Source organism: Microtus ochrogaster, chromosome 8, assembly GCF_000317375.1.
Source record: "Microtus ochrogaster isolate Prairie Vole_2 chromosome 8, MicOch1.0, whole genome shotgun sequence".
In the NCBI taxonomy this organism is placed as follows: domain Eukaryota; kingdom Metazoa; phylum Chordata; class Mammalia; order Rodentia; family Cricetidae; genus Microtus; species Microtus ochrogaster.
In genome coordinates, this window is record NC_022015.1 from 34,309,572 (window position 1) to 34,333,095 (window position 23,524).

At 45.8% G+C, this 23,524-nt stretch overlaps 1 protein-coding gene across 2 annotated transcripts in view; it reads left to right on the forward strand.

Moving 5' to 3' along the window:
* Ap2a2 (adaptor related protein complex 2 subunit alpha 2) overlaps positions 1-23,524 on the forward strand; it is a 66,260-nt gene that overhangs the window by 25,562 nt on the left and 17,174 nt on the right. The window contains exons 3-10 of one of the 2 annotated variants that reach the window (XM_005351533.3): positions 6,604-6,746; positions 7,877-8,070; positions 11,644-11,773; positions 14,734-14,835; positions 18,237-18,345; positions 20,119-20,269; positions 21,255-21,423; positions 22,768-22,905. In XM_005351533.3, coding sequence (XP_005351590.1) covers positions 6,604-6,746; positions 7,877-8,070; positions 11,644-11,773; positions 14,734-14,835; positions 18,237-18,345; positions 20,119-20,269; positions 21,255-21,423; positions 22,768-22,905 — 1,136 coding nt within the window. The remainder of the gene's footprint in view (positions 1-6,603; positions 6,747-7,876; positions 8,071-11,643; positions 11,774-14,733; positions 14,836-18,236; positions 18,346-20,118; positions 20,270-21,254; positions 21,424-22,767; positions 22,906-23,524) is intronic. The other variant, XM_005351534.2, reaches the window with a different exon arrangement.

Below are 23,524 nucleotides of genomic sequence, written 5' to 3' on the forward strand. Positions count from 1 at the left end.
CTCACAGAGATCCACTTGCTTTTGCCTTCTGAGTGCTGAGGTTAAAGGCGTGCGCCACCAACCACCCAGCTTTTAACATTTCTTTAAAACTCCTAAAACACATCAGGTTCTTAGTACACTGAATCCATTCATTGAGGGATCTAGGTAGTGAGAACAGCATGTGTTGAATTGCTGTGGCCCTGTTCTTTTCCTGGATGTTGGAAATAACACTGACCTTGTGTCTTGTCTGGAAAGTGCTGCTCAGCACTATGCCGAGGTGGAGCTGTCTTGACAGGCCAGGGACCCCTGGGTGCCTCTGTCTGTTAAACACACCGAAGGCCCTTGCTATTGTTTATCTGAAGTGTATCTGCCCTGTCAGTTGAAGATAGAAACCTGTCTTTACCATGTTGCTTCTGCTAAAAAGGTATGTGCTCCACTGAGCACTCTTACCTTGAAACACTGCCCACAACACAGCACAGGCCTAGACTCCTGTCTGCAAGACTTTTAGGAAAGCCCAGATAACCCTTTAAGCCGAGTATGCTTTTACCATGAAAACAGCTGTAATTTCCCAGAAATGATGAGTAGAGGAGAAGCTTGGATTGTATCCCAAAAAGGTGCAAGGTCAATTAAGTGTTATCCTTGTGATCTCCTAGACTCATAGAATGGGCATCCCCAAGAGCCTTGAAAGTGAATTTCCTGGTTGGTCAAGCAGGGTGAAAACTAGTAGAATTTAAATTACTACTTCTCAGAGTATTTGCTGTTGAGCTGGCAGAAAGTATTAAATTTGAGTATTTTAAAACAGGCCTTTGAAAGCCCTGATACTATACATGTAGTGACTGTCTTGTGTTTTTGGGAGTCTGTCACTCATTACTTTGGGAGGGGTGGGGCTGCCCATTAGCTTCTCTGCAGATTGGGAATGCTAATGGTTGGCTCTGCCAATGCAGACCCCATGATGGGGTTGTGATGCCGAAGATTTACAGAGGACACACAGTATACTATAATGTGGAGGGAAGCCCTGGGCAGGGGTACTGACTGATAGTCACCTGTAACCTACTGGGGAGCTGAGAAGTCAGGCCTTCCTCTGGGGCCTTTAGTCACCCCTGCTCAGACTCAGGCTAAAGTGAGCAGAGTTGGACAGAGCCACCTCTCCAGCTCTCACACGCTGGCAGCTCTGGGCCTTCATTGTGAAGTGCTTGTGTCTGCTATTCTAACTGTGTTAATATGAGAAAATGCATATTACTTGCTTATTTGATAAAAGATGAGCACCTAATACATTTTTAATCTATATGATTAATACAGTTTGTGACTTTCAGAATAGGAAGGATTAAATTTGAATGTTGAAATAAAAATTTAATATTAATATTATTATATATTTTATTTGTTTTTCAAGATAGGGTTTCTCTTTGTAACATTTTTGGTTGTCTTAGCACTCACTTTGTAGACCAGACTGGACTTGAGTTCACAGAGATCCATCTGCCTCTGCTTCCCAAGTTCTGTAATTAAAGGCAGAGCCACCAATTCTAGCTGAAAAATTATTTTAGTCCATGTCTGCCCAGCTGAAAAATTATTTTACCCTGTGTATATGGGTGTTTTGCCTGCAGGTATGTTTGTGCACCGTGTGTGTGCCTGTTGCCCACAGAGGCAAGAAGAGGGCATCAGATCCCCTGACATTGGAGTGACAAATAGTTATGAACTGCCAGGGAGATGCTAGGAATTGAACCTAGGTCCTCTGGGAGAGCAGCTAGTTCTCTTAACCACTGAGCCATCTCTCCAGCCCTAAATGTTGATTTTTTGTCAATTTTAATATCAATAATCTAATTTGTTCATGTATAAGCTAAAGATTAAAGGCTTTGGGGCCTGAGAGATAGGGCTTATTGATTATGACATCATTCTGACAGCATCCTCGGAACTCACACTGCAGGGGAGAGATCTGAGTTCTGTAAATTGTTTCTTATCTGCACTCTGGCATGTGTGCTTCCCCCATGCACTTGCACACATTACCCCTCCCTCCTGAAAATTAACAAGTGTTTTTTTTTTTAAAAAAAAAAACAGAAAGAGGTTAACGACTTTGGCTGGGACTATAGTGTACTGGTAAAGTATTCCCCTGACATGTACAAAGCCCTACATTTGATTCCCAGACACCTCCCACACCCAAGAAAAAAAAAATCAAGGAACGGTGTTAAATTATTCATTTTACAAACATTGTCTGAGTGTTGTGGAACCAGGAAGTCTTGGGAAAGCAAGCTGTTCTGTGCAGGAAGGAAGGCCTTCCTGAGCACTGGCCAGACAGAAAGTCTGTTATCTGTCCTTGGTGAGCCTGTGGCTCAGGTGTCCTCTCTGGTTAGAGCAGTCTAGCTGGCTTAGGTCTGCACTACTTGAAAGACTGAAGTAGATGGTACCTCCTGAGTCCAAGTTTTTTTTTTCTTTTAAATAGGGTCTCTCTATGTAGCCCTGGCTGTCCTAGAACTCACTCACTATATAGACCAGGCTGCCTTGTACTCAGATGTCTGCCTGTCTCTGCCTCCCAAGTGCTGGAATTAAAGGTATATGCTACCATACCTGGCACCAGAAAGAAGTAAATAGACATAGATGAGGCACCAGAAAGAAGTAAATAGACATAGATGAGGCTAGTTTTGATAGTGTACTCTGTGTAACTCAGGCTTCTAAAGTATTGCTGCAGCATGTTATTGCAGCAAAAGTTACAGAGGTGTACTCTGTTTTTTTCATGTAACTCTTTGACACCTCTTGTGTTTCTTTCACATTTGGAACTGATCTCCATTTGGACCTGCTGCATCCCCAGGTGTCTGGCAGCCTAGGTGGCACATGCCTCCTCTACTGAATACCACAGGAGACCTGTTCTATCATTGGAAGTCAGCTGGGGAGTAGACAGTGTTCCAAGACAACCTGAGAGCATCAGAGTGAAGTGAAAAAAGAAACATTCCCAGGTCACCCAGGAAGTGGCTATGGCTTGTGAGTCTAGGACCAGCACTGTCTGTGCCTTTGTCCTTACTAACCTGAGAAAGGGAGTCCAGACAGAGCTGTTTTGGTGGCCTTAGGAACTTCAGAGCCCTGACCATTGGTTGGATTGATCTTGTCTTTTTTGCAAGAAATGCATTTTTGGTTGTCAGCTAGGGGTAGGATATAGGCTGACATCCAGGTTGCAGAGGCTAGATGCTTTGGACACCCATAATCCTGTCAGAATTCCCTGTGTAGAGGGATAAAAGCCAAAGTTCAGAACCCACCAGATTGGAGACCCTCTTCTACATCAAACCAAAATCACCCCAGAGCTCTGGGAACTGGGTCCACTGGCCTCTCTCAAACTGCAGCTGGGCTCTGTTGGCACGTGGCACTGCATACAGCCTCACACTTAGACGTGGGTTGAGGTGAGGAGTACCAGTCCCTTTGTTAGGAAAGTGTTATCTCCCTGACCTTGAATGCAATTGGTTTAAATACACTCTTTAGTGAGTCAAAGAGAACAAGGGTGCTCAGAGAAATAAGATCCTGTGAACTGGGGCCTACAGAGGCCCAGGAGATGGAATCATGAAGATTTTACGTCAGGTTTGTGTTACAGTGAACTAGGTTTGCAGCATTTTAAAGGTTTAAAAGACAGACTCGGTAGGAAACTTAGAAAGTGTCAGAAGTGAGGGCAGACTTTGAAATAAGACCAGTTACAGTAACTTAAATGAAGATACAGTAGATGGCTATGGTGTCAGGGGTAATTTAAGAAAACCTTGGTGTTCTGGAAGGTTAGTCAGATGGAAACTGTAGCTCAGAGGGAGGAAAAGGTAGTGGATGGATGGTGGCAGGTACAGACTAGAGTTGATGCTGGAATGTTGCTTGGCGTCTTAGAGAAACGGGGTTGGGGTGGGCAGATCCGATGGGCTTTAGGAAACTCAGAATCTCTGGAACAAACAGAATAAAGGAAATCTCCACTGGATATGTTAGTATACAATGTGTGAGTTCAAAGACAGATGCTCTGAGCAGTGAGGGGCAGAGTCCTGTCTCCATAGCAGCTGTGCAAGGCTGGCAGCTTTTGAGCAGGAACATCAGGAGCAGCAAGAAGGATGCCAAGTCCAGACATTGAGGAAGTCCATTCTAGGGGTGACTCTGGGAAAAGTGTCTTATTATAAAAAGGGTTTTTTTAAACAAAAACAAAGCTGAAGGAAAAGAGAATTAAAACAATGGTAAGTAGGGGAGGAAGAGGAAAGGAGAGGGAGTGGGAAGGAGGGGGAGGAAGGGAGGGGGAGGGAGAAGACACAAGTCAGTACAAGCTTACATATACAAACTCTTATAAAACTCAGGAGGCTGAGTCAGGAGGATTGCCAGCTTAAGGTCAGTATGGTTGTTATAGTGAGACCTTGTCTCAAAAAACGAAATTAGGACTGAAGAGGTGGCTCAGAGGTTAAGAGTCTTGCTCTTCCAGAGGACCTGGGTTTAATTGGATACCTAGCACCCACATGGTTGCTCACCACCATCTGTGACTCCTATTTTAGGGGATCCAGTATCCTCTTCTGGGATTGAATGCACATGATGATACATGCAGGCAAAATACCCATACTTATAAAACAAAATAAGCCAAATAATAAGTCTAGGCATGGTGGCACATACCTTTCATTCTAGCACTTGGGAGGCATAGGCAGGTAGGTAGATTTCTGTAAGTTCGAGGCCAGCCTTGTCTACATGGAAGCAAGTTCCAGGCCAGCCAATAACACATAGTGAGACCCCATTTCAAAACAAAACAAACCCCAAAACCAACCCTTCCAAAACCCTAAAATAATAATAATAAAGCTTATACATGTCTTAAATACAAAGTGGAAGAATTTCTTAACGGCAGGCCTTTCTGACAGAAGAACTTTTACAGATTCGTGATTCCAGGTACAAGGTCAGTTACACAGAAAGGAATGATAAAGCAGAGGATGTTGGGTAAATTTAAAAGGTGATTATGTGTGGCAATGATGTCCTGAGTTTAAAGTCTATGTAGACATTAAATCCTTGATAGCAAGCAGATAAAACGTGAGCAGTGAACATTGGAGAGTTGAATCTATATCTATATTTTTATGGTAGTCTAAACTTACTGAATGATTGATGCCGAGTTACACAAGAGGGCACTACTTTAATTTAGACTTAGAGACTTAGAAGAACCAGGCTGGCCTAGAAAGTGTGATGTCATGAAGGTTGACTTTGAACTTCTGATTCTCCTACCTGCACCACCCTAGTTCTGGATTATAGGTGTTTGCTACCTGGTTTCTGGGACAGATGTGTGGGGATCAAACCCAGGACTTCCTGATGTTGGACATTCTATCAATGAGCTATGTTTTCAGCCGTTTACACTTGGCCACCTCTAATAGTTACAGCATTGTGTTGGTTGATTTAATACAGTGATTCTCAGATACAATATTAATTTTTTTTAATTTTTTAAATTTATTTGTTTTTATTTTTTTTAAAGAGCAATATTAATTTTTTAAAATGAGGATGGCCTCATATAGTCTAGGATAGTCTCAAACTTGCTGTGCAGCCAAGGCTGACTTTGAACTTTAGATCCTCTCACCTCTTGGCAAGTGCTGGAATTATAGATATGTGGTGCTATACTACAGGAAAATTGCTGTAGGTTTAAGGCCAGCCTGGGCTACATAGTGAGTTCCAGACCAGCCTAGGATATAGAATGAGGCTTTGTCTCGCTCATCACCCCTCACAAAGTTGCACATGTGAAACTGTCACTAACAGGCAGAAATTTGATGTTGCAAACCACATCTCTGCATGAGTAAGCCAGGGATTCACAGTAGTAGTCTTCAGCTGTTGAACCTTGAGGGTGAGTTACAGGAACTGTGAAATCATCTAAACATCATTCTGGAAAGAATTACTTCTTATTGTAGCCACCCACTCTTCACAACTACAAAAAAAGTAATGAGATTTGAAGAGTCTGGATGAGGAGTTAGTATGGCCTAGAACTCATAGAGTTTAGACCATACATACATTATACTGACTCAGTGTCATTGGAAGGCCCAGCCCAGTGAGAAGAGCATATGGCAGCATCCCTTCCTTACTGCTGCAGGTCAGCTCAGGAATATTCCTGTGCTTAGATGAAGTGAGCAGTAGTGCTGACGGTGCTTGGTTACATGTGGAGCTTTTGTGTTCTAGTAAGTCTCCTGTTGAACCTGATTGCTGTGATGCCACGTGTTCCTGGACTGTGTCTGTGTGGTTTTATGGCTAGGTGATTTGCCCCATAATTGTTGTGAAATGGAAGATAATTTATAGTAAGTGTATCTGCCTAAGGCAGTAAGCCTGGTTAAAGGATTATCTTGATGACTTATGCAGGGCTTGTAGATAGATCCCTTCAGGGCTTTTGGGGGCCAAGGCAGGTTGAAGGAGGTCAAGGTTCCACTGACAGGCACTAGCAGGTCTTATTGGGTACAACAGAACACTAACTGCAAGGTATTCTGGTTTTTGGTGTGCACCATGATTACCCGGTGAGATAGCTGCTTTGCCTGCGTCTGTAGCTGCATGTCTGGCTGGAGGCCTGTGTCCTCTTTGAGACCTTTACTGCAGTCTGTTACTCTGCTACACAGTTCTCTGCCTTCCTCACCTTGCCCACTGGATATAAACCTTTCTTCACCTTTTCTGTAGGTGACAAGGCTCTTGATGGCTACAGTAAAAAGAAGTATGTCTGCAAGTTGCTCTTCATCTTTCTCCTTGGTCATGACATTGACTTTGGACACATGGAAGCTGTGAATCTTCTGAGCTCAAACAGATACACGGAAAAGCAGATTGTGAGTATGGTTGAGGGGCAGGGCCTTGTACCTTGTGTGCAGTTTATAGAATCTCTTCCTTCTACTTTGTTCCATATTGGGTACTAACCACGTTTGCATCTGGCCCATGTTACTGCCTGGTGCTGGTACCTAAGAGCTGTGTTCATTCCAACTTAGTTCTTTGCTTCTAGGGAGCCAAGGATAGACTTTGATGGGGTGGCCTTCTTCCCACTGCTCTGTTGGCTTAGACTGATAGATTCTCTGTGTTTACACCCCTGTGTCTGCTACCCACAGGCCTTATTGCCTTCTTTTCAAGGACCCTTGTTAGAGAGTACAGTACCAGTCATGACTTTACTCCCTGACCTTTTGCATGACTGTCTGAAATGGGATCTGCACCCACAGGGACAAGAAATAAAGCCATAGAAGGTGCTGTCTCCTTCCTCTCCTCCCCTGCACTAGAGTTGAGGGTCCCTGCTATTCAGTCTGCTCAGACTTGCTCAGGCTTGGTGTTTTAGCTCTGCTTTCTTTTGTAGTAAGGCTGTTTGTGTTTTAATTAACAGCTTTCTCTTTTTGTTAAAAATTTAACTTACAGAAATCAAAATATAGGATTTTCCTTAAGAAAATTAGCCTTCTGTGTTTTCAGGCTCCACATTCCCATCTTGTGACAAAATGGTGATATGAGACTGGGTCTGAACAGGTAGTGAGGTAGCAGTGGGCATAAACTTGAGAGAGGAGGGGATAGCAGTAAACTAGGGTTCTGGGCAGACATGTATGTATATTTATTAGTGAACGGTGCCAGGTTTGGTTCTTGCAGTGACAGCTCCCTCCCATCCTGATCTGAGTATACCGTGGTTTCTGGACACAGACGTGTGAACTATTGAGAAGGAAGTGAGGCTTGGGGAAGGACTAGATGGTCTGGTTTCCTTGAGCCTCTGACTATGCACACATTTTAATGGCAATGTTGCATCAGAGCTGAATGGTAGCAAAAATATCGTTCACTGGTACATTGTCTGAATGTGGACTGTCTTCAGCGACAAGTCTCTCTGGCACCCATTGGGATGGTACTTGAGACCTTCCAGGCTTGCTTATCTGTGCACTGTGTGTTAGGCGTCTTGTCATAAGCTTTTTGTCCCTGCCTTCTGGGAATACAGGGCTACCTTTTCATCTCTGTATTGGTGAACTCGAACAGCGAACTGATCCGCTTGATTAACAATGCCATCAAGAATGACCTGGCCAGCCGCAACCCCACATTTATGGGCCTGGCCCTGCACTGCATTGCCAATGTGGGTAGCCGTGAGATGGCGGAGGCCTTCGCTGGAGAGATCCCCAAGATCCTCGTGGCAGGGTATGTATCTGGGTTCTATTGACAGACAGCATGCTCTCCGTCTGAACACACTTCACTATGTGTAGTGTGAGACATCACAAAGCCCTAGTATAGAGCCCAGAGGTACTGTCATATTCTCTCCCTGAGATCATTGACACTTAGAGCAGATCATAGAAGAAAACCCTTCTTAGCCTGACAGCCCGGAGAGAACTCCAGCCTTGCATGAACTCTAAGGAGAAAGAAACAAAGTTGTTTGGCATAGCGCTGAGTCTCATCCCTTCCCAGAAGCATTGGGGCAAAGGCCAAACCCTTGTATCTTGAGAATTCTGCATCATCTCTCCCCTCAGTTCATTTGGAGAACTGTCAAGTGGTGCCAAAGGGCTGCTCTGGAAGAGTTTGAAGCAGCCCTGAGCTGTGTCAGGTCTCAGGGTTGGCAGAGGCAAGGCTAGCCTCTGCCTGGTCATGTGCTTTATGCTGTTGTCCAGCCAGTCTGCAGACATAGTGGTTACATTCATCATGGTCTAGAAGACAGGATAGGATAGTTGTTAGTGAGTTGAATGGGGTGTCAAGGCTCTTGGAGCTGTTATCACAGCCCTCTGCTGCCTATGAAGCTGGAGTATAGGTGGGGGGGGGGGTCCCATAGGTCAGAGCTAACCTACATTCTCTACTTAGCTATCTGGGGTAATGGATGGGGCTGGCACTGAACAAAGATTCAGAGCATTTACTGTTTTCATACTGGAGGGCCTACTTCTGTTACTAGTAGTCAGAGGCCAAAGATACTACTAAATGTCCTACACATGGCACAGACACAAAATAGAGAACAATGCAGGCCTCTGTTGCTGTGCTGTGGTGTAGCTTTACGTTAGCCTTGGCACCTCAGCCCTGAGTGATGTGAAGCATAGATAGGTAGAAGAGCCAAGCTGGAAAGAACTGTCCTGTGGAAATGTAGGTGTGGACCATGGGAGATTGATGATGACGAACATTACAGAACTGAGCAGCAGTGGGAACTCGAAGGCTTTGTTACTGTAGACTCTAAGCATAAATCATAGAGAACAGCTGGGTACCTAAGGTAGGAGACCACAGTGGGTGTTGGGGTAGAGGAAAGGCTAGCGCTGAGACCACAGAAAAAGGAAGTTGGGCAGAATGCAAGTGTGAGCTGCTAGTAAGGCCTCCTTGGCCTTTCTTCCTAGTAGTCACCATGGAGTCCTTTGTGTTGCCTGCTGTGCTCCATGAGGGTTTCTGGCTTGGATGTCTCTGTTATGTTGCTGCCTTCTGGCATTGCCACAGGGCTGGTTCAATGGAGAGTATGCAGACAGGGTAATCCGTGAAAAACATTGAACAGGCATATTTTCTGAAATCTGCAAGCACACATGCACAATGACCCCCAAGGCCCAGTGCTGAGTAAAGGTTTTTTAGCAGAAGACAGGTGATACCTCCCAGTTGGAGAATGTTGGGCTGTAGGGCCAGTTCGTAGGCAAAGCTTACCATGATACCCTGTAAGCAAGAGGCGAATCCTAGTGAACACTGGATGATTCTGTGAATAGTGTTTGTGCACCGTTGTGCACAGTTCTGATTAGTGTGGTGCCTGGGGATGGGAGGCCAGTGAATGTAGATGACATCATGATCGAGTAGTTCTGCAGCAGTTAGGATGTGGTGCTGAGGTGAGAGGTGGCCTCGGTCCTCTAGGATCAGAGGATCAGAAAGAATACCTACAGGAGGTGGGAGCTGCTCTGGGCTCAGCGGCTGTAAGAGGGTGCTCTGTGTCCTTACCTCTGAGCTGGCTCCTTTTTTTTTTGAGGTTTCTGGGAACAAGGGGAGATGGTCTCCTGGTTCAGCACCCTGGTTGAATGTGTAGAAACAAGTATGGTTCTTGTTGCACAGACCCTGCAGTTGTAGCCTACGGTGAGGGCACCTGCCAGTGGCTCCCATGGGGTTGATATAAAGCCAGAATGAGGTGTGGGCCTGCTCTTCTCATGGGATGAGTATTTAAAAGGACTTTTAGGCTAGACTGCAGCTTAGTGGTAGAACATTTATCTAATATATGTGAAACCCTGGTTTCCATCCCCAGCACTACACATAAGCCAAAGTTATTCAGAGTAGTAATTTTCTTCATTGGAATAGTCCTGGGGGAGATTTAGAAGGTTTTCCTCTTGATTTTTGTTTTATTTGGGAATAAAAATTCAATAACCAAGAGTTAGCTGAGCTAGGGCCCATTGGCCCTTCTTTTCCTTTTCATCACAGCCACAGTTCCTCCTCAGCCCTAAGGACTCTGGCAGGTTCTGGTTCTTCTGGGGATGCTCGCTCCTCAGCTAACTTGGCCAACCTGTTTTGTTTTCCCACTGCTTGTTTGTTTGACTTCTTTTTTTTGGGCGGGGGGGGGTGGTGTTGAGACAGGATTCCTCTGTGTAACAGCTCTAGCTGTCCTAGAACTAGCTCTTGTAGACCAGGCTAGCCTTGAACTCACAGAGATCCACCTGCCTCTGCCTCCCGAGTGCACCATTAAAGGCGTGCACCACCACCACCTGGCTTTATTTGACTGTTTTTGAGACAGGGTCTTAATATGTAGTCCTATTTGGCTTGGAACTCACAGGGATCCTTCTGTCTCAGCCTCCTGAGTGCTAGGTCTACACCTGGCCTCTTTCCTACTTCTTAGCAAGGTCTGGTATGGTGAAGGGGAGCCCCCAGTGCGCCTGTCTTCAACAGATTAGAAAGCAGTTGCCTTCTTGCTTGGTGTCTGCACCCACTTACAACTTTTGGCCTTGGAGTGAGTGGAGAGAGGACAGCACTCCCTGACCCCAGAGGCTGCTTGCCTCAGGCCCTCTCATGCACAGTGTGACTGGACGCCAGCAGCTGCGTGTCAGGTGAGGAAGGGAGCACACCAGCTGATACACAGCTCACACACAGCTGCAGCAGGTGCTGATGTGAGGCTACAGGCTGCGCCAGGACACAGCGTGCTTCCTCTTAAGATAGTCTTAGCTTTGGGCATGGTAACATATCCTTGTAATCTTAGCATTCAGGGGGTTGAGACAAGACAATCTTAAGTTTGAGGTGTGTGTAGGATACATGACAACACCCTGCATCAAACAATGACAAAATCTAAAGCAAAAGAAAAAGAGACCACATTTCTTCACCGCGGCAAGACAACTTGAACCTGCTTCCTCAGAGTAGTGGGGCAGGACACATTGTGTAGAAACCTCTCTGGTATTTCAGGCCTCCAATCCATTCTTGCTGTGATGAATTGCAGAGGGGGAAGAGTCCTATGGTTCAGAGAGGAGTGTCATAGACATACCTGGCCTCTGTAGCCCATCTTGCATATTCAGTGTTCAGGAAGGGATGAGAGTTGAAGCCTTTGGAGGCCAGAGAGCAAACATGTAGGCTTTTACCTGTGGGCTGGATTCCTGCTTGATCTTTGTTCTTAAGAATGACCTGTGCAGGGCTGGCATGTTGAACTGTGCAGGCTTTCTTGACCCACTGGTCTCTTGGTGAACCTGATGTGCTCTGTACTCAGATCCATGCTCTGCTCTGATTGGCTTAACCTATGGTACCTTGAGAGGCCACCATCCTCCTGACTGACTGATGATGTCTGTTTTCCAGAGACACTATGGATAGTGTGAAGCAAAGTGCAGCCCTGTGCTTGTTGCGTCTATATAGGACATCACCTGACCTAGTTCCCATGGGCGACTGGACATCCCGAGTGGTACACCTCCTCAATGACCAGCACTTGGTAAGTGTCTGTGTTTCATTCCACTCTTAACCATTCAATAAGCTTTTCAGAGAGTGTTGTAGAAGTGGCCCTTTGAGGTTCTCAGGAGGATGGAGGTGATGTACTGTCTCCTCTGCAGCCAGGCACACAGACTGCCAGCATCTCCCTGCAGCAAGACATTCTCCAGGGATTCCCTCTATGTAGGGCGATTCCCACTCAGCACCTATGTCCTTATAAGCTGCTTGTGTGGGGGCTGTGATGGGTGTGTTCCACCTCTTGGTTAAGCTTCAGTGTGCAAGTCTTACTAAGCTACACATTTTGTAGAAGAGGACTATAATGGTGATTCTGGCTGAGGGCCATGGCCTCTGTGCTTGGACTGCTGAGCAAGTGAGTCTGATGACCGGGAGTCAGGCAAGTGTGTTTGCTAGTTATCTCCCCACCCCAGGAGAATCTGCTGTGAAAGTTAAAGATTGTTATATGAACATTCAGAGGACAGTACATGGGGCTTGCAGTGGACATTTTATTCTGGAATGGCAGCCATTCACACTGTCCCTGTGTTGTGCTTGTTGAGATAGGAGTTGATCTTGCAGGGAGTGCAGAGAAGGCGGAGGGCCCTGGAGGTGAGCCAGTAATGCTGGTTTGTGAGTGGGTCCTGAGCACTGGTGCACATAGCTGAGCCCTTGCAGGTTTGACCACTTGGGGGTCAGAAGGTGTTGCTGGAGGCCATCAGCTGTGTCAGAGAAACGGTAGTTCACTGTCAGTAGACTTGGTAAATTGTGAACAATGGGAATTTCCCAGGTTTTTGTTTTTATTTTTGGAGACAGGGTTTCTCTGTATAGTCTTGGCTGTCTTGGAACTCTTTCAGACTGTCCTCAAACTCACAGAGATCTACCTGCCTCTGCCTCCTGGGTGCTAGGATTAAAGGTGCACACCAACACCATGTAGGGATTTCCCAGTTTTACTGCTGAAGAAACCAAGGCTCAGAAAGATGAAGATTCTCATTGTCAAAGTATAGTGTTCAGACTTAAACCAGGTTTTCAGAGGCTGTGAAAGCCACGTGTCACGGAGATGTGCGGGTGAGCCAGCTGTGAGGAGCATTGAGCAGCATTTGCTCTAGTTCAGCAGCTTCTGTGGATAGTTTTCTGTAGAATTCTGGCAGAAGTTATTTCTTGCTTCCTACAGTCACATTGCCATGGCCATCAAGTCATTTCCAGGTAGAAAGGCTGGGTCTTTGGTGCCAGGGCATCACCTCTCTGGATACTGATTCTTTGACTCCAATTTCTTGGTTGCTTTTGGTTTTTCACATGCATATTATTTTCCTAGCATCTTGGCAGTGGTAGGAACTCAGTTCAGAGTCAAAAAGGATGGGGCATTATATCCATATGCTCAGCCTTTCTCAGCTGCATGGCATGCTGTTTTTTTTTTTTGTTTTGTTTGTTTTTTTTGAGACAGTGTTTCTCTGTGGCTTTGGAGCCTGTCCTGGAACTAGCTCTGTAGACCAGGCTGGTCTCGAACTCACAGAGATCCGCCTGCCTCTGCCTCCCGAGTGCTGGGATTAAAGGCGTGCGCCACCACCGCCCGGCTGTTTTTTTTTTTTTTTGAGACAGTGTTTCTCTGTGGCTTTGGAGCCTGTCCTGGAACTAGCTTTGTAGACCAGGCTGGTCTTGAACTCTGCCTCCCGAGTGCATGGATTAAAAGGTGTGCGCCACCATCGCCCGGCTTTTTTTTTTTTTTTCATGCTGTTCTTTCAGCTGCTCCAAACCCATGTCCAGCTTTGTCACTGGAGAAGGCCTGAGACACTGCTGTCCTAGCCTCAAGCTTGGAGATTCTGGTTAAGATGTCAGATGCCCGCTTATAGTGAGCTTGGTGGCCTTCTTCTGAGAACAGTGTATAATCTCAAGGCCAAGGATCTGCAGGTGAGATCAGGAATACACAAAGGCCGTTAGAAGAGGGATCTACTGGTGGAAAGGCAGGGATCAGCTCTGATGACCCATAAGGGTGGCGAGGTAGAACAGATGACTTAGAGGTATGAGGTCTGAACCTGCCACCTGGGGAAGAGATTTGGAGAGGGAGCATAATGAGGCCAGGGGATATTTGAGGGCCTTGTGTTACCATATAGCAGTGTGCTTGTTGTTAGCTTCCTGTGAGACCACACAAGCACAAACAATGACATAGAGAGAGACTGAGTTGGTGGCCAATAGTCAGGTGTTTGCACATAGCTTGAGTAGCTACCTTTCATCTGGATTTGGCCTATTCCAAATGCTGGGAACCCAGAAGTGCCTGATTCCTGACAGAATTTACTTTTGGTTTTGAACCAGTGTCTTGCTATATAGCTAGGGCTGGCCTTGAAGTAACATTTCTTCCTCTTCCTCTTCAGTACTTTGATTACAGGTGTGTATACTGCCTGGCTAGGAATTTCTTAACCAAAATCTTTCAAGAGATAATGTGCTGGACACAGTTGTTTGTTTTCCTGGTACAGTGGTAGACTTAAGGCCTTATGGGTAACTGCCATGCTGCACTGGGGTTTCAGCTGCTCCAATCTGAGCCCAGGTGTAGGGTGTGGAGTCTCTGCAAGGGAGCCCTGGGTCTGGGACCCATCCAAGTTCAGATACAACAGGATTGTGAAAATTCAAATGAGCTGGAAGGTTCTGTCTCCCACTACACTAGGCATGGTGATTTAAATTGAAAGCAACTAGAGCTGATGGGGACAGAATAGGGCTCACACACTTTCCAGCTCCAACCCTGCTTCACCTGCAAGTATCTTGACCAAGCTGGACTAGATTTCCAGTTTCCAGAAATCTAATCTTCTATTTCCAGAGAGAAGGTGGAAATAGAAGAAGCCGGTATTCCCTGTCTCAGTTTTGCAAACCTCATGGGTTGTTTAGGGGAGGCCTGGAACTCTGTGTACTATAGATTGCATTTTATATGTCCTGTCACCTGTGGTTCCTATGGGCCTCCTGATTGGAGTCTTTGTCTTTCAGGGTGTAGTGACTGCTGCAACTAGCCTCATCACCACACTGGCCCAGAAGAATCCCGAGGAGTTCAAGACTTCTGTCTCTCTAGCCGTCTCTCGACTAAGCAGAGTAAGTCCATGGTGGGCACAGATAGCAGGGTGGTTTTGATCTTCTTTGCTTGACTGAAGTAATTTTTACATTTTAGAATGCAGGATATTTGGCCCGCTTTGTAAATTTCAGAGTGAAAATTGCCTCTTCCAGTCCTTGACGTTTCCTTTTCTGTTGGTTGAGAAGTACCCTGCCCTACCAATGTGCATGTTGACGTTTCTTTCTCTGTTGGTTGAGAAGTACCCTGCCCTACCAGTGTGCATGTTGAGGGGCAGCTGCCAGTGCGAAGCATTCTTCTGTCTCCTTTCCTAAAGGGGAGAGCCCATTAGCTGCTGTACTCCCTGCCCACCTTCACTGTAGCTAGGACTGGCTCTGACTTTGTGTCTCAGGTTTTGTCAGTGGGTCTGTGGCTTGTTTATTTTACAAGGTCTGTCTAGAAGCCTTGGGTGTAAACCCCTCACTTACGTTTGGAGTAGCTGTTATTACTTTCTGATCCTGCAGAGAAGTGACAGTTCAGTGGACGGCAGTGTAGTCATCCCTGGTCTCTCAAGCCTTTTGTTACTTTTTGCTTGGAGACCATCAATAGTGGCTGACCGTGAGCAGCCCAGTTCCATGGCATTGCCCAGGCTGTGGGGTGTTCAGTAGCTTCTGCAGTACCTGCTGTGCTAGTAATGTGGTTGGCTCCTCTGCTTTGGTACTGCCTGAGGTTGCTCACACTGGCCTTTTATTTTGTTGTGATAGGGCCCGTTGGTCATTGAGGCTGGGAATCATTCATGTGGGTTTTGTTGGCACTGTTGGCTGCATTGGATTGGAACAGACAACTTGCCACCATTTACCCTTTGTTATTCTTCAAAGGTTGTGGGTGTATATGGCCTTCCCTGATCTATGTGTAGAAGTTGGTGTGACATGCTATTTGGGTTTCTTGTTGCCTGGAGACAGGCTCTTATTGTGTAGTCCAGACTGGCCTTGAACTGATATTCCTTCCTCCACGGCCAGATACGTTACCAGGGCATTGTTTTGCAGAGTCCGCTGGTTAGAGACTTTAAGTTGCTGAACCTCCTCTAGTCAGCATGGTAAATCCTGCTTGTGAAGTCATCTGCTGTAAGGCCACACCTAGGTGGTACAGCTGGCACTGTACAGATGTGAGGGACCCAATATCCTGGACCATACTGGAGAACTTCTACTGTGAGAGTTCTACTTCCTGCTCTGCCTACACTGCTCTCTGGAGCTTTCCCAGTCAGTCTGCGGTCTTACAAATCATCTGTGTATCTGGTCCCTACCCCCAAGTCCTGTGGTGTCACTTGCCTTTGCAAACAAGGTGTCTCTATAACCTTTGTAGCTTTTTAAAATTTTTTATGATGCAATACAAAATTTAAAAGGTTGTCTTTTTTTTAAACCCTCTGCTTATTGTTGTATTTCCTTTTAGAATTCACCAGAGATAAAAAAAAAAGATAAAAAAAAAAAACCAAAAACAGACAATGGCCCTGGAAGTAAAGCACAATTTTAGTTTACAACACAGCCATCCTCCTCTTAATGGGAATTGTGCTCTTGGTCTCATCAGTAAGTGGAAGAGAAAGATTGCCTGCCCTTTTGAAGTTCTGAGGGGAGGGTGGGTGTCCATGTTAGTATGCTGATAGGAAGGATGTCTGTTCCTTCAGAGTTGGAATGGTGTTTCAGTTGCCATGACATCCACCTGCTACTGGCCTTAGTTTTAGGTTTTGAGGAAGCTGTTCCAGGACCTTGTTGCCGCAGCCATTCCATCATCAGTCACCACCCCCCCCCACGCCTTATATTAGACTGACAGCTCTGTTTTATGTTTAAAATGCTCTTCTCAGTGATTACCTAATATTCTTACTTTATTTATTTATTCATTTATTTTTATGTTCAGGGGATTGAATCTAGTACCTTGTGTATGTTGGGTAAACACTCCACTGCTGAACTGTATCACCAATCTCAAATTTGTATTTTAACTATTATATAACATTATGCAACTGCTTAAATTTTTTTTTTTTTGAGGGGTCAGGCTTGGTAGCACCTTTCTTTAATCCCAGCACTTGGGAGGCAGAGGCAGGCAGATCTCTGTGAGTTCAAGGCCAGCCAGGGCTACATAGTGAGACTCTGTCTCAAAAAATAGATGTAGTGTGGTGGCATACACATAAAATCTTATAGTTCGTTGGTGTTAAAAAGATCCATAAGCTGTGTCTATTGTGATAATTTTTAAAATTTGTTTATCTTTTTAAAAAATGATCTTTTCTTGTTTTATATACCAATCCCAGTTCCCACTCCCATCCCTCTTCTCCCTCCCTTCACCATCCCCTCTACCCACCCCTCATCTACTTCTCAGAGGGAGTAAGACTTTCCATGGGGAGTCAACAAAGTCTAGCACATTCCTTTGAGGCAGTATGTTCTCTTAACTACTAAACCATCTCTTCAGCTCTGAATTTCTGTCTCATGTATTTTGCTAACTTGGGCTACTTGGATGCTGGACTATGTCCATATTTTGGTTTCTGTGGATGGAGCTGTTGTAAATGTGACTGTCCTTTCCTGACTCTCCAGGCTAGTATCATCAGGATGAGCTTTCTAGAATGTGCTCACATGGCTAAAGGGTCACACAGGTGCACTTTTAGGGAGGGAGCAATTCTGGGTCCTTAGAATGAGAGGTAACAGCCTGGCAGTGGTGGTGCATGCCTTTAATCCCAGCATTTGGGAGCAGAGGTGGGTGGGCCTCTGTGAGTTCAAGGCCAGCCTGGTCTACAGGACACCCAAGTTTCAGGACATCCAAGGCTGTTGCACAGAGAAACCCTGTCTCAAAAACATTGTCAACAATAAAAGGCATAAGAGGTGGACAGGACGCAGAACTGTCTGTGGAGACAGTTGTTGTCACAGCTAGGCCAGGGGCCATATTGCTTTATGAGGTGGAGATTGTAAGTAGAGCAAGTGCTGCCTGGCTCTACAAACTCACAGCCTGGCTTAGGCTGGGGGCCTTGGGGTGTGGGTCAGAACAACATTAGCTCTTTGGTTTGTCCCTTCTGAGTGAGCCTGAGGCACTTTTAGACTTTTGTTCATTTTCCAGCCTACAAAAGACAGATTTCCTTCTTCAGGTGTCAGTGTTTAGTACTAAGGAATGGTTTCTGCTTGGTTGTTGCTTGGAAGCAGCCTTGGTCATTTGTGTCTCGGGGCACCATAGCCCTTGTGGAGAGAGCATTTGGAGCTGTTCTCTAGAAGGGATGCACCATCCCATTCAACGTTAACTGATTTGGCCATGCCAGCTTCTCTTCAAGGGGAAACAGGAAACAGTATTGAAAATAGCTAACACTGTAAACTTCTCAGAAGGTATGGGCCAGGGAACCAGTGTGGCTCTTCTAAGGGTCACGCAGAGACTCCTGAGGACGGTGCCTTTTATCCATTCACTTGTTTTACAGATTGTGACGTCGGCATCAACAGATCTTCAGGATTATACTTACTACTTTGTCCCAGCTCCTTGGCTGTCAGTCAAACTTCTGAGACTGCTGCAGTGCTACCCACCTCCAGGTAATGTTCCCTGCAGTCCTTCTAGGTGTTTGTTGTTGTTGTTGTTGTTGTTTTAATAGCACTGCCTCCCAAGTAGCATTCTCCATACCCCTTCCTTGGTGCGCTGTGTAGCCCCTACTCCATGACAATTCACTCCAGATTCTTCATGAGGGAAAATTTAATTCTTCAGTTGATCAAAATTTTGTTTACTAGATCCCCAATCCCCCATTCAGGGTTTCTCTGTGTAACGGCCCTAGCTGTAGACCAGGCTGGCCTCGAACTCAAACAGATCTGCCTGCCTCTGCTTCCCGAGTAGTGGGATTAAAGGTATGCACCACCACTGTCCAGCCAGACATCTTGTTTATTAGATTTGAAAGTTTATTAGGAGGTGCTTTAGAGCGACGTCAAGTTAGTGAAGTGTTGGCATGGCAGACACAAGGACCTGAGTTCAATCTAAAGCACCAACTAAAAGCCAGGGTTAGTGGTACATACTTGTAATCCTAGTAGCAGGGAGGCAGAGACACAAGGATCTAGTGTAAGCTACTGGCAAGACGCACGTCCCAGTGAGTGTCCCTATCTCAAAAATGTAATGTGGATGGAACGTGAGGCTGACCCCTCCCACATGTGCATATATCCACACACAACTACTTGAGTACCACACATAAAATTTATTGAGTGCTTTTGTTCTGCTGTTCTCTTTCTCCTCCTCTTCTTTTTGTAATAGGTTTTTGTTTGTTGTTTGTTTTGGTTTTGATTTTTTTGAGACAGGGTTTCTTTGTAACAGCTCTGGCTATCCTGGAACTTACTGTGTAGACCAGGCTGGCTTGAACTCACAGAGATCTACTTGCATCTGCCTCCTTAGTGCTGGGATTAAAAGTGTGCACCACCACCCAGCTGCAATAGGTTTTTATTACACAGCCCAGACTGTCCTGGGATTCACTGTAATCTTCCTTCTTCAGCCTCCCAGGTGCGGGATAGCAGCCTCCTACCACTGTGACTCGAATTTGCTCTCTATAGGTTTTTGCTTTACTAGTTTTTACATTTACTTTGTGTGTATATGTATGTAGGACATGGGAGTGCATGTACTACAACATGTATGCAGAGGTCAGAGGGCAGTTTGTGGGAGTTGGCTCTCTCTTTCCCCATGTGGGTTTTGAGGATCGCACTCACTGGGTTTAATGACAAATGCCTTTACTCACTGAGCCATCTCACTGGCCCTAGTTCTGTTCTTACTGAGATAGGGTCTTATGTAACTCATTCTGCTCTTGAACTTACTATGTAGTCTTAAACCCCTAATCCTCCTGCCTATGCCTTCTAAGTACTATGAAACAGGTATGTACCACCATGGCTGGCTTTAGTTTTTGCACAATTTTTCCTTCTGCTTTGAACCAAATTTAAAAATTTCTTTCTATTTATGTTTCTGTATATTTTCTCTATTTTTGTGGGTAATAATAAAAACTAGTCTCCTTGCCCCTGAAGCTTCTTAGCTGTTTTGCCCATAATCCTTGGATTTTATGACTAACATACTGTTGTCTCAGTGGAAGTACTTTCTGCCATCTGAATCAGAAGCAGATGTGGCTACAACAGCTGCTCTGTCTCCACCTTATGTTTATGACACTGGAACAGAGAGCTGTTCCATGGCAATTTACAAATGCTCCCTGTCATATCTGCAGCTGGGAATAACCGTCAAAGGCACCCACAGGACAGTGTGTCAGAGGCCTCTTGCTATAAGGTGTGGGTTGGGCTGGTGGGATGAATGGCTAGGAACCCAGCCGACAGTTGTGTCTTGCCCAGAAGACCCTGCGGTGCGTGGCCGTCTGACTGAGTGCTTGGAGACCATCCTGAACAAGGCTCAGGAGCCACCCAAGTCTAAGAAGGTCCAACACTCAAATGCCAAGAATGCTGTGCTGTTTGAGGCCATCAGCCTGATCATCCACCATGACAGGTGAGCCACTATCAGCAACACATCACTCTCAGAGATAGCAGACGGAGGCTGGCACTTGGTGTCTATTGTTTGTGCAGATGGTGACAGGTGACTCCTCACACTTCTTCAGCTCACATGCCTTTTAGATACTTTGGCTGTGGCAGTGTCCCTAGAACTGCTGTGTCCCTGTCACCAAGAGACTTCTCTGAAAGGAAGGGACACCTCTGTGCTATTAGCTTTGCTGCTCAGGAAGGCACACTCCAGTTTTCTGGGGGTCTCCTGGGACAATGATAGTGATGACTCCCAGCCCCTGTAGAGGGCCATGGATGGGTCACAGGCTGTGGTTGTCTTATACAGCACAGGCTTGCTTCTGTTCTTTTTCTGCTCAATCCTGGTGGCATTTTTTTTATGTATGCCTGTGGCTCTGTGCTCTGGGTCTCTGCCAGAGGTATGAGACTCGGGCACAGCTGTTTTTGCTACATCATTTAGATAAATGTTACTGTGGCAGAAACAGTCTGTCAGACAGGAGCAGGGTTGAGAATGAACTGTTAAAAACAAATCTTGCAATGTGAGGAAAGTCTTATTTGTCCTTAAGAAACTTATATGAGGAGGAATTGTGATGGTTTATCCTGAGTTCTCCATTAGCCTTCACCACTCACCCTAGCCTGGTCCAGTTTCCTGCACAGCCCTGCTCCAGGCTGGCTGTTGCCCTAGTCACTTTTCTGGACACAACTTGAAGAAAGTGAAGCTTTCTTCCAGAGCTTTCTAGAGTCCACTCTGGAGTAGAGGATATCCTGCAGACTCACTGGGAAGTCTCATTGTAACCCTTTTTACAACAATCCTTCATTGTGCTCCTTCCTTACAGCACCCCTTCTTCTCTCTCACTTCTCACTGCACTTCTCTACTCCCTCCTTACAGTGCATCTCCTCTACTGTGTCCTCTTCTTGTAGCTCCCAGCCCTCCCTGACTGTATTCCCCTTCTTACCATGTCCCTTGTTCCTTGCAGCGAGCCTAACTTGCTCGTCCGTGCCTGTAACCAGCTGGGCCAATTCCTGCAGCACCGTGAGACAAATCTGCGCTACCTGGCTCTAGAGAGCATGTGCACGTTGGCCAGCTCTGAGTTCTCTCACGAAGCTGTAAAGACCCACATTGAGACTGTCATCAATGCCTTGAAGGTGTGCTCTTTGTTGGTCATGTGTGGATGCCAGAAAATTGGGAGGTGCCTCCTGTAGGCATAGATGAGTTCCTTCAAGCTGTTTGGTTTGGATCCCAGGGTGTTTACCTGGTTCCTGTCACTTGCAGACATATGGGGTGGATGCAGCAATTGGGTGAGAAATCTGTCTATATTCCTGCAGTGAAGTCCTGCCATTCCCATGGACGTAGCACCTGGGAACAGAGTTCTAGCCAAGCACATTTACCTGAGTTTGTCTCCATTGTGACAGTCCTGTCCCATGGGATGAATTCATGTGACACCTGTCTGGAGTCCAAGATAGTATAGTTCAGTACACATAAGTAGTTTTCTTTGGTAGAAAGAGGAAATATTTTGTTTTTACCTCCAGGAAGCTTTACCTTTTACAAAGCAAAATTCCTACTCAAGGATTTTAGATTTTTTTAAGAATTAGAATTCCAGAATTTAAAGAGCCTAGCTGAGGTTACCTGTTCTCATACCTGCTTCTGGGTGTGAGTAACATTGCTGGTGTGCTTCTCTGGCACGGCTCACACTATACACTGTACCTGCTTGTTAGGCTAGTTCATCAGAGAACTGTGGATTCACACTCTTCATCTTGGTGAGTCTTCAGCTGTAGGGGAGCAGGTCTGACCATGATCTGTGTTTTGTGTAACTCAATAGGCATTTGGTGCCTGTCTTAAACTTGAAGTTGGGTTCTTCCTAGTCCTGATTGATCTCTTTTCTCATCATTCCCTTTGGTCATAAAGACAGCTCTCATCTCAAGCTGTGCTAACTCTTGTTAGGTTCGTCTGTCCTGCCCTGGGTCATCCTGCAACTGTTGTCGACCACTGCAGGGGGGTTACAAATACCTGCATCATGCTTCTCAAGCATTGTGTGCAGTAGGGTTTCTTTCCCATGCCACCTGGAGAGGGGCTCAAGAACCTCCCTCGGAACCAGCTCCCAGGCAACATGGAAGGTGCTGGTTTGTGCCCACACAATGGAGAGGCCTTAGTGGTTACCTGCTTATTAGGCCTGAGTGTAGCCTTAGAAGAGCTGGTCAGGGAGGAGTTTATCTTGACTGGACTAAGTATGAGGGGACTGGCAGTGAGTTGTTTGTGGGTTCCAAGTGGCCTAAATTGTTGAGTCCCATATATTGATAGTAAGGGGCCCATTAAGGGACTTTGAGATAGGGGAGCACCCAGCCTGATGGGGACAGTGCTATAGGGTGCCACAAGACAGCTCCTATGGAATAAATAGATGCTGCCTTATGGACTCTCATATAGCAGTGGATAGGCACTGTCCCCCAACCTGTGCTTTGTAGGAGTGGCTCTGACTCTGCCTTATTTCCCAGACGGAACGAGACGTGAGTGTACGGCAGAGGGCAGTGGATCTGCTCTATGCCATGTGTGACCGCAGCAACGCCCAGCAGATTGTGGCTGAGATGCTGAGCTACCTAGAGACGGCTGACTATTCCATCCGAGAGGAAATTGTGAGTCCTGCAGCCTGAGGGCTGTCCAAGCTGCTCCCTACTATGGACATGAGTTCCAGTGGATAATTTTTGGATGATTTTCAGTGCCCGGCAGGCTTACATGAGTGTCTATGAGACGCTACATAAAAGATTCCTTGGTATCAGCTTCCTCTCCCTGACCTTCCAGGGTGGATATCTGTTAGTGCAGGGTGTAATCATCTGTGCCAAGCAAGCGTGAGCTGATTTCATGATGGAAAAATTCTCCAAAGTGGTTAAGAAAAATAAAATTATGAAATCCACAGGTAAATTGATGGAGCTAGAAAGAAAATCATTATTCGTTCATCAGTTGATGGGCGTCTTGCTTGTTTCCAATTCCTGACTGTTATGAATAGAGCAGCAATGACTATGGATGAGCAAGTATCTCTAGGAGTAGGATATAGAATCCTTTGGGTACATACCCAAGAATGGTATAGCTGGATCTTTTTGGGTTTTTTTTGAGACATTCCTTCATTACGTATCCCTGGCTATCCTGAAATTCTATGTAAACCAGACTGCCCTTGAACTCACAAAGATCTGCCTATGTGCCCTACGAGTTCTGGGATTAAAGGTTTGTACCACCACGCCTGGTTTTATAGCTGGA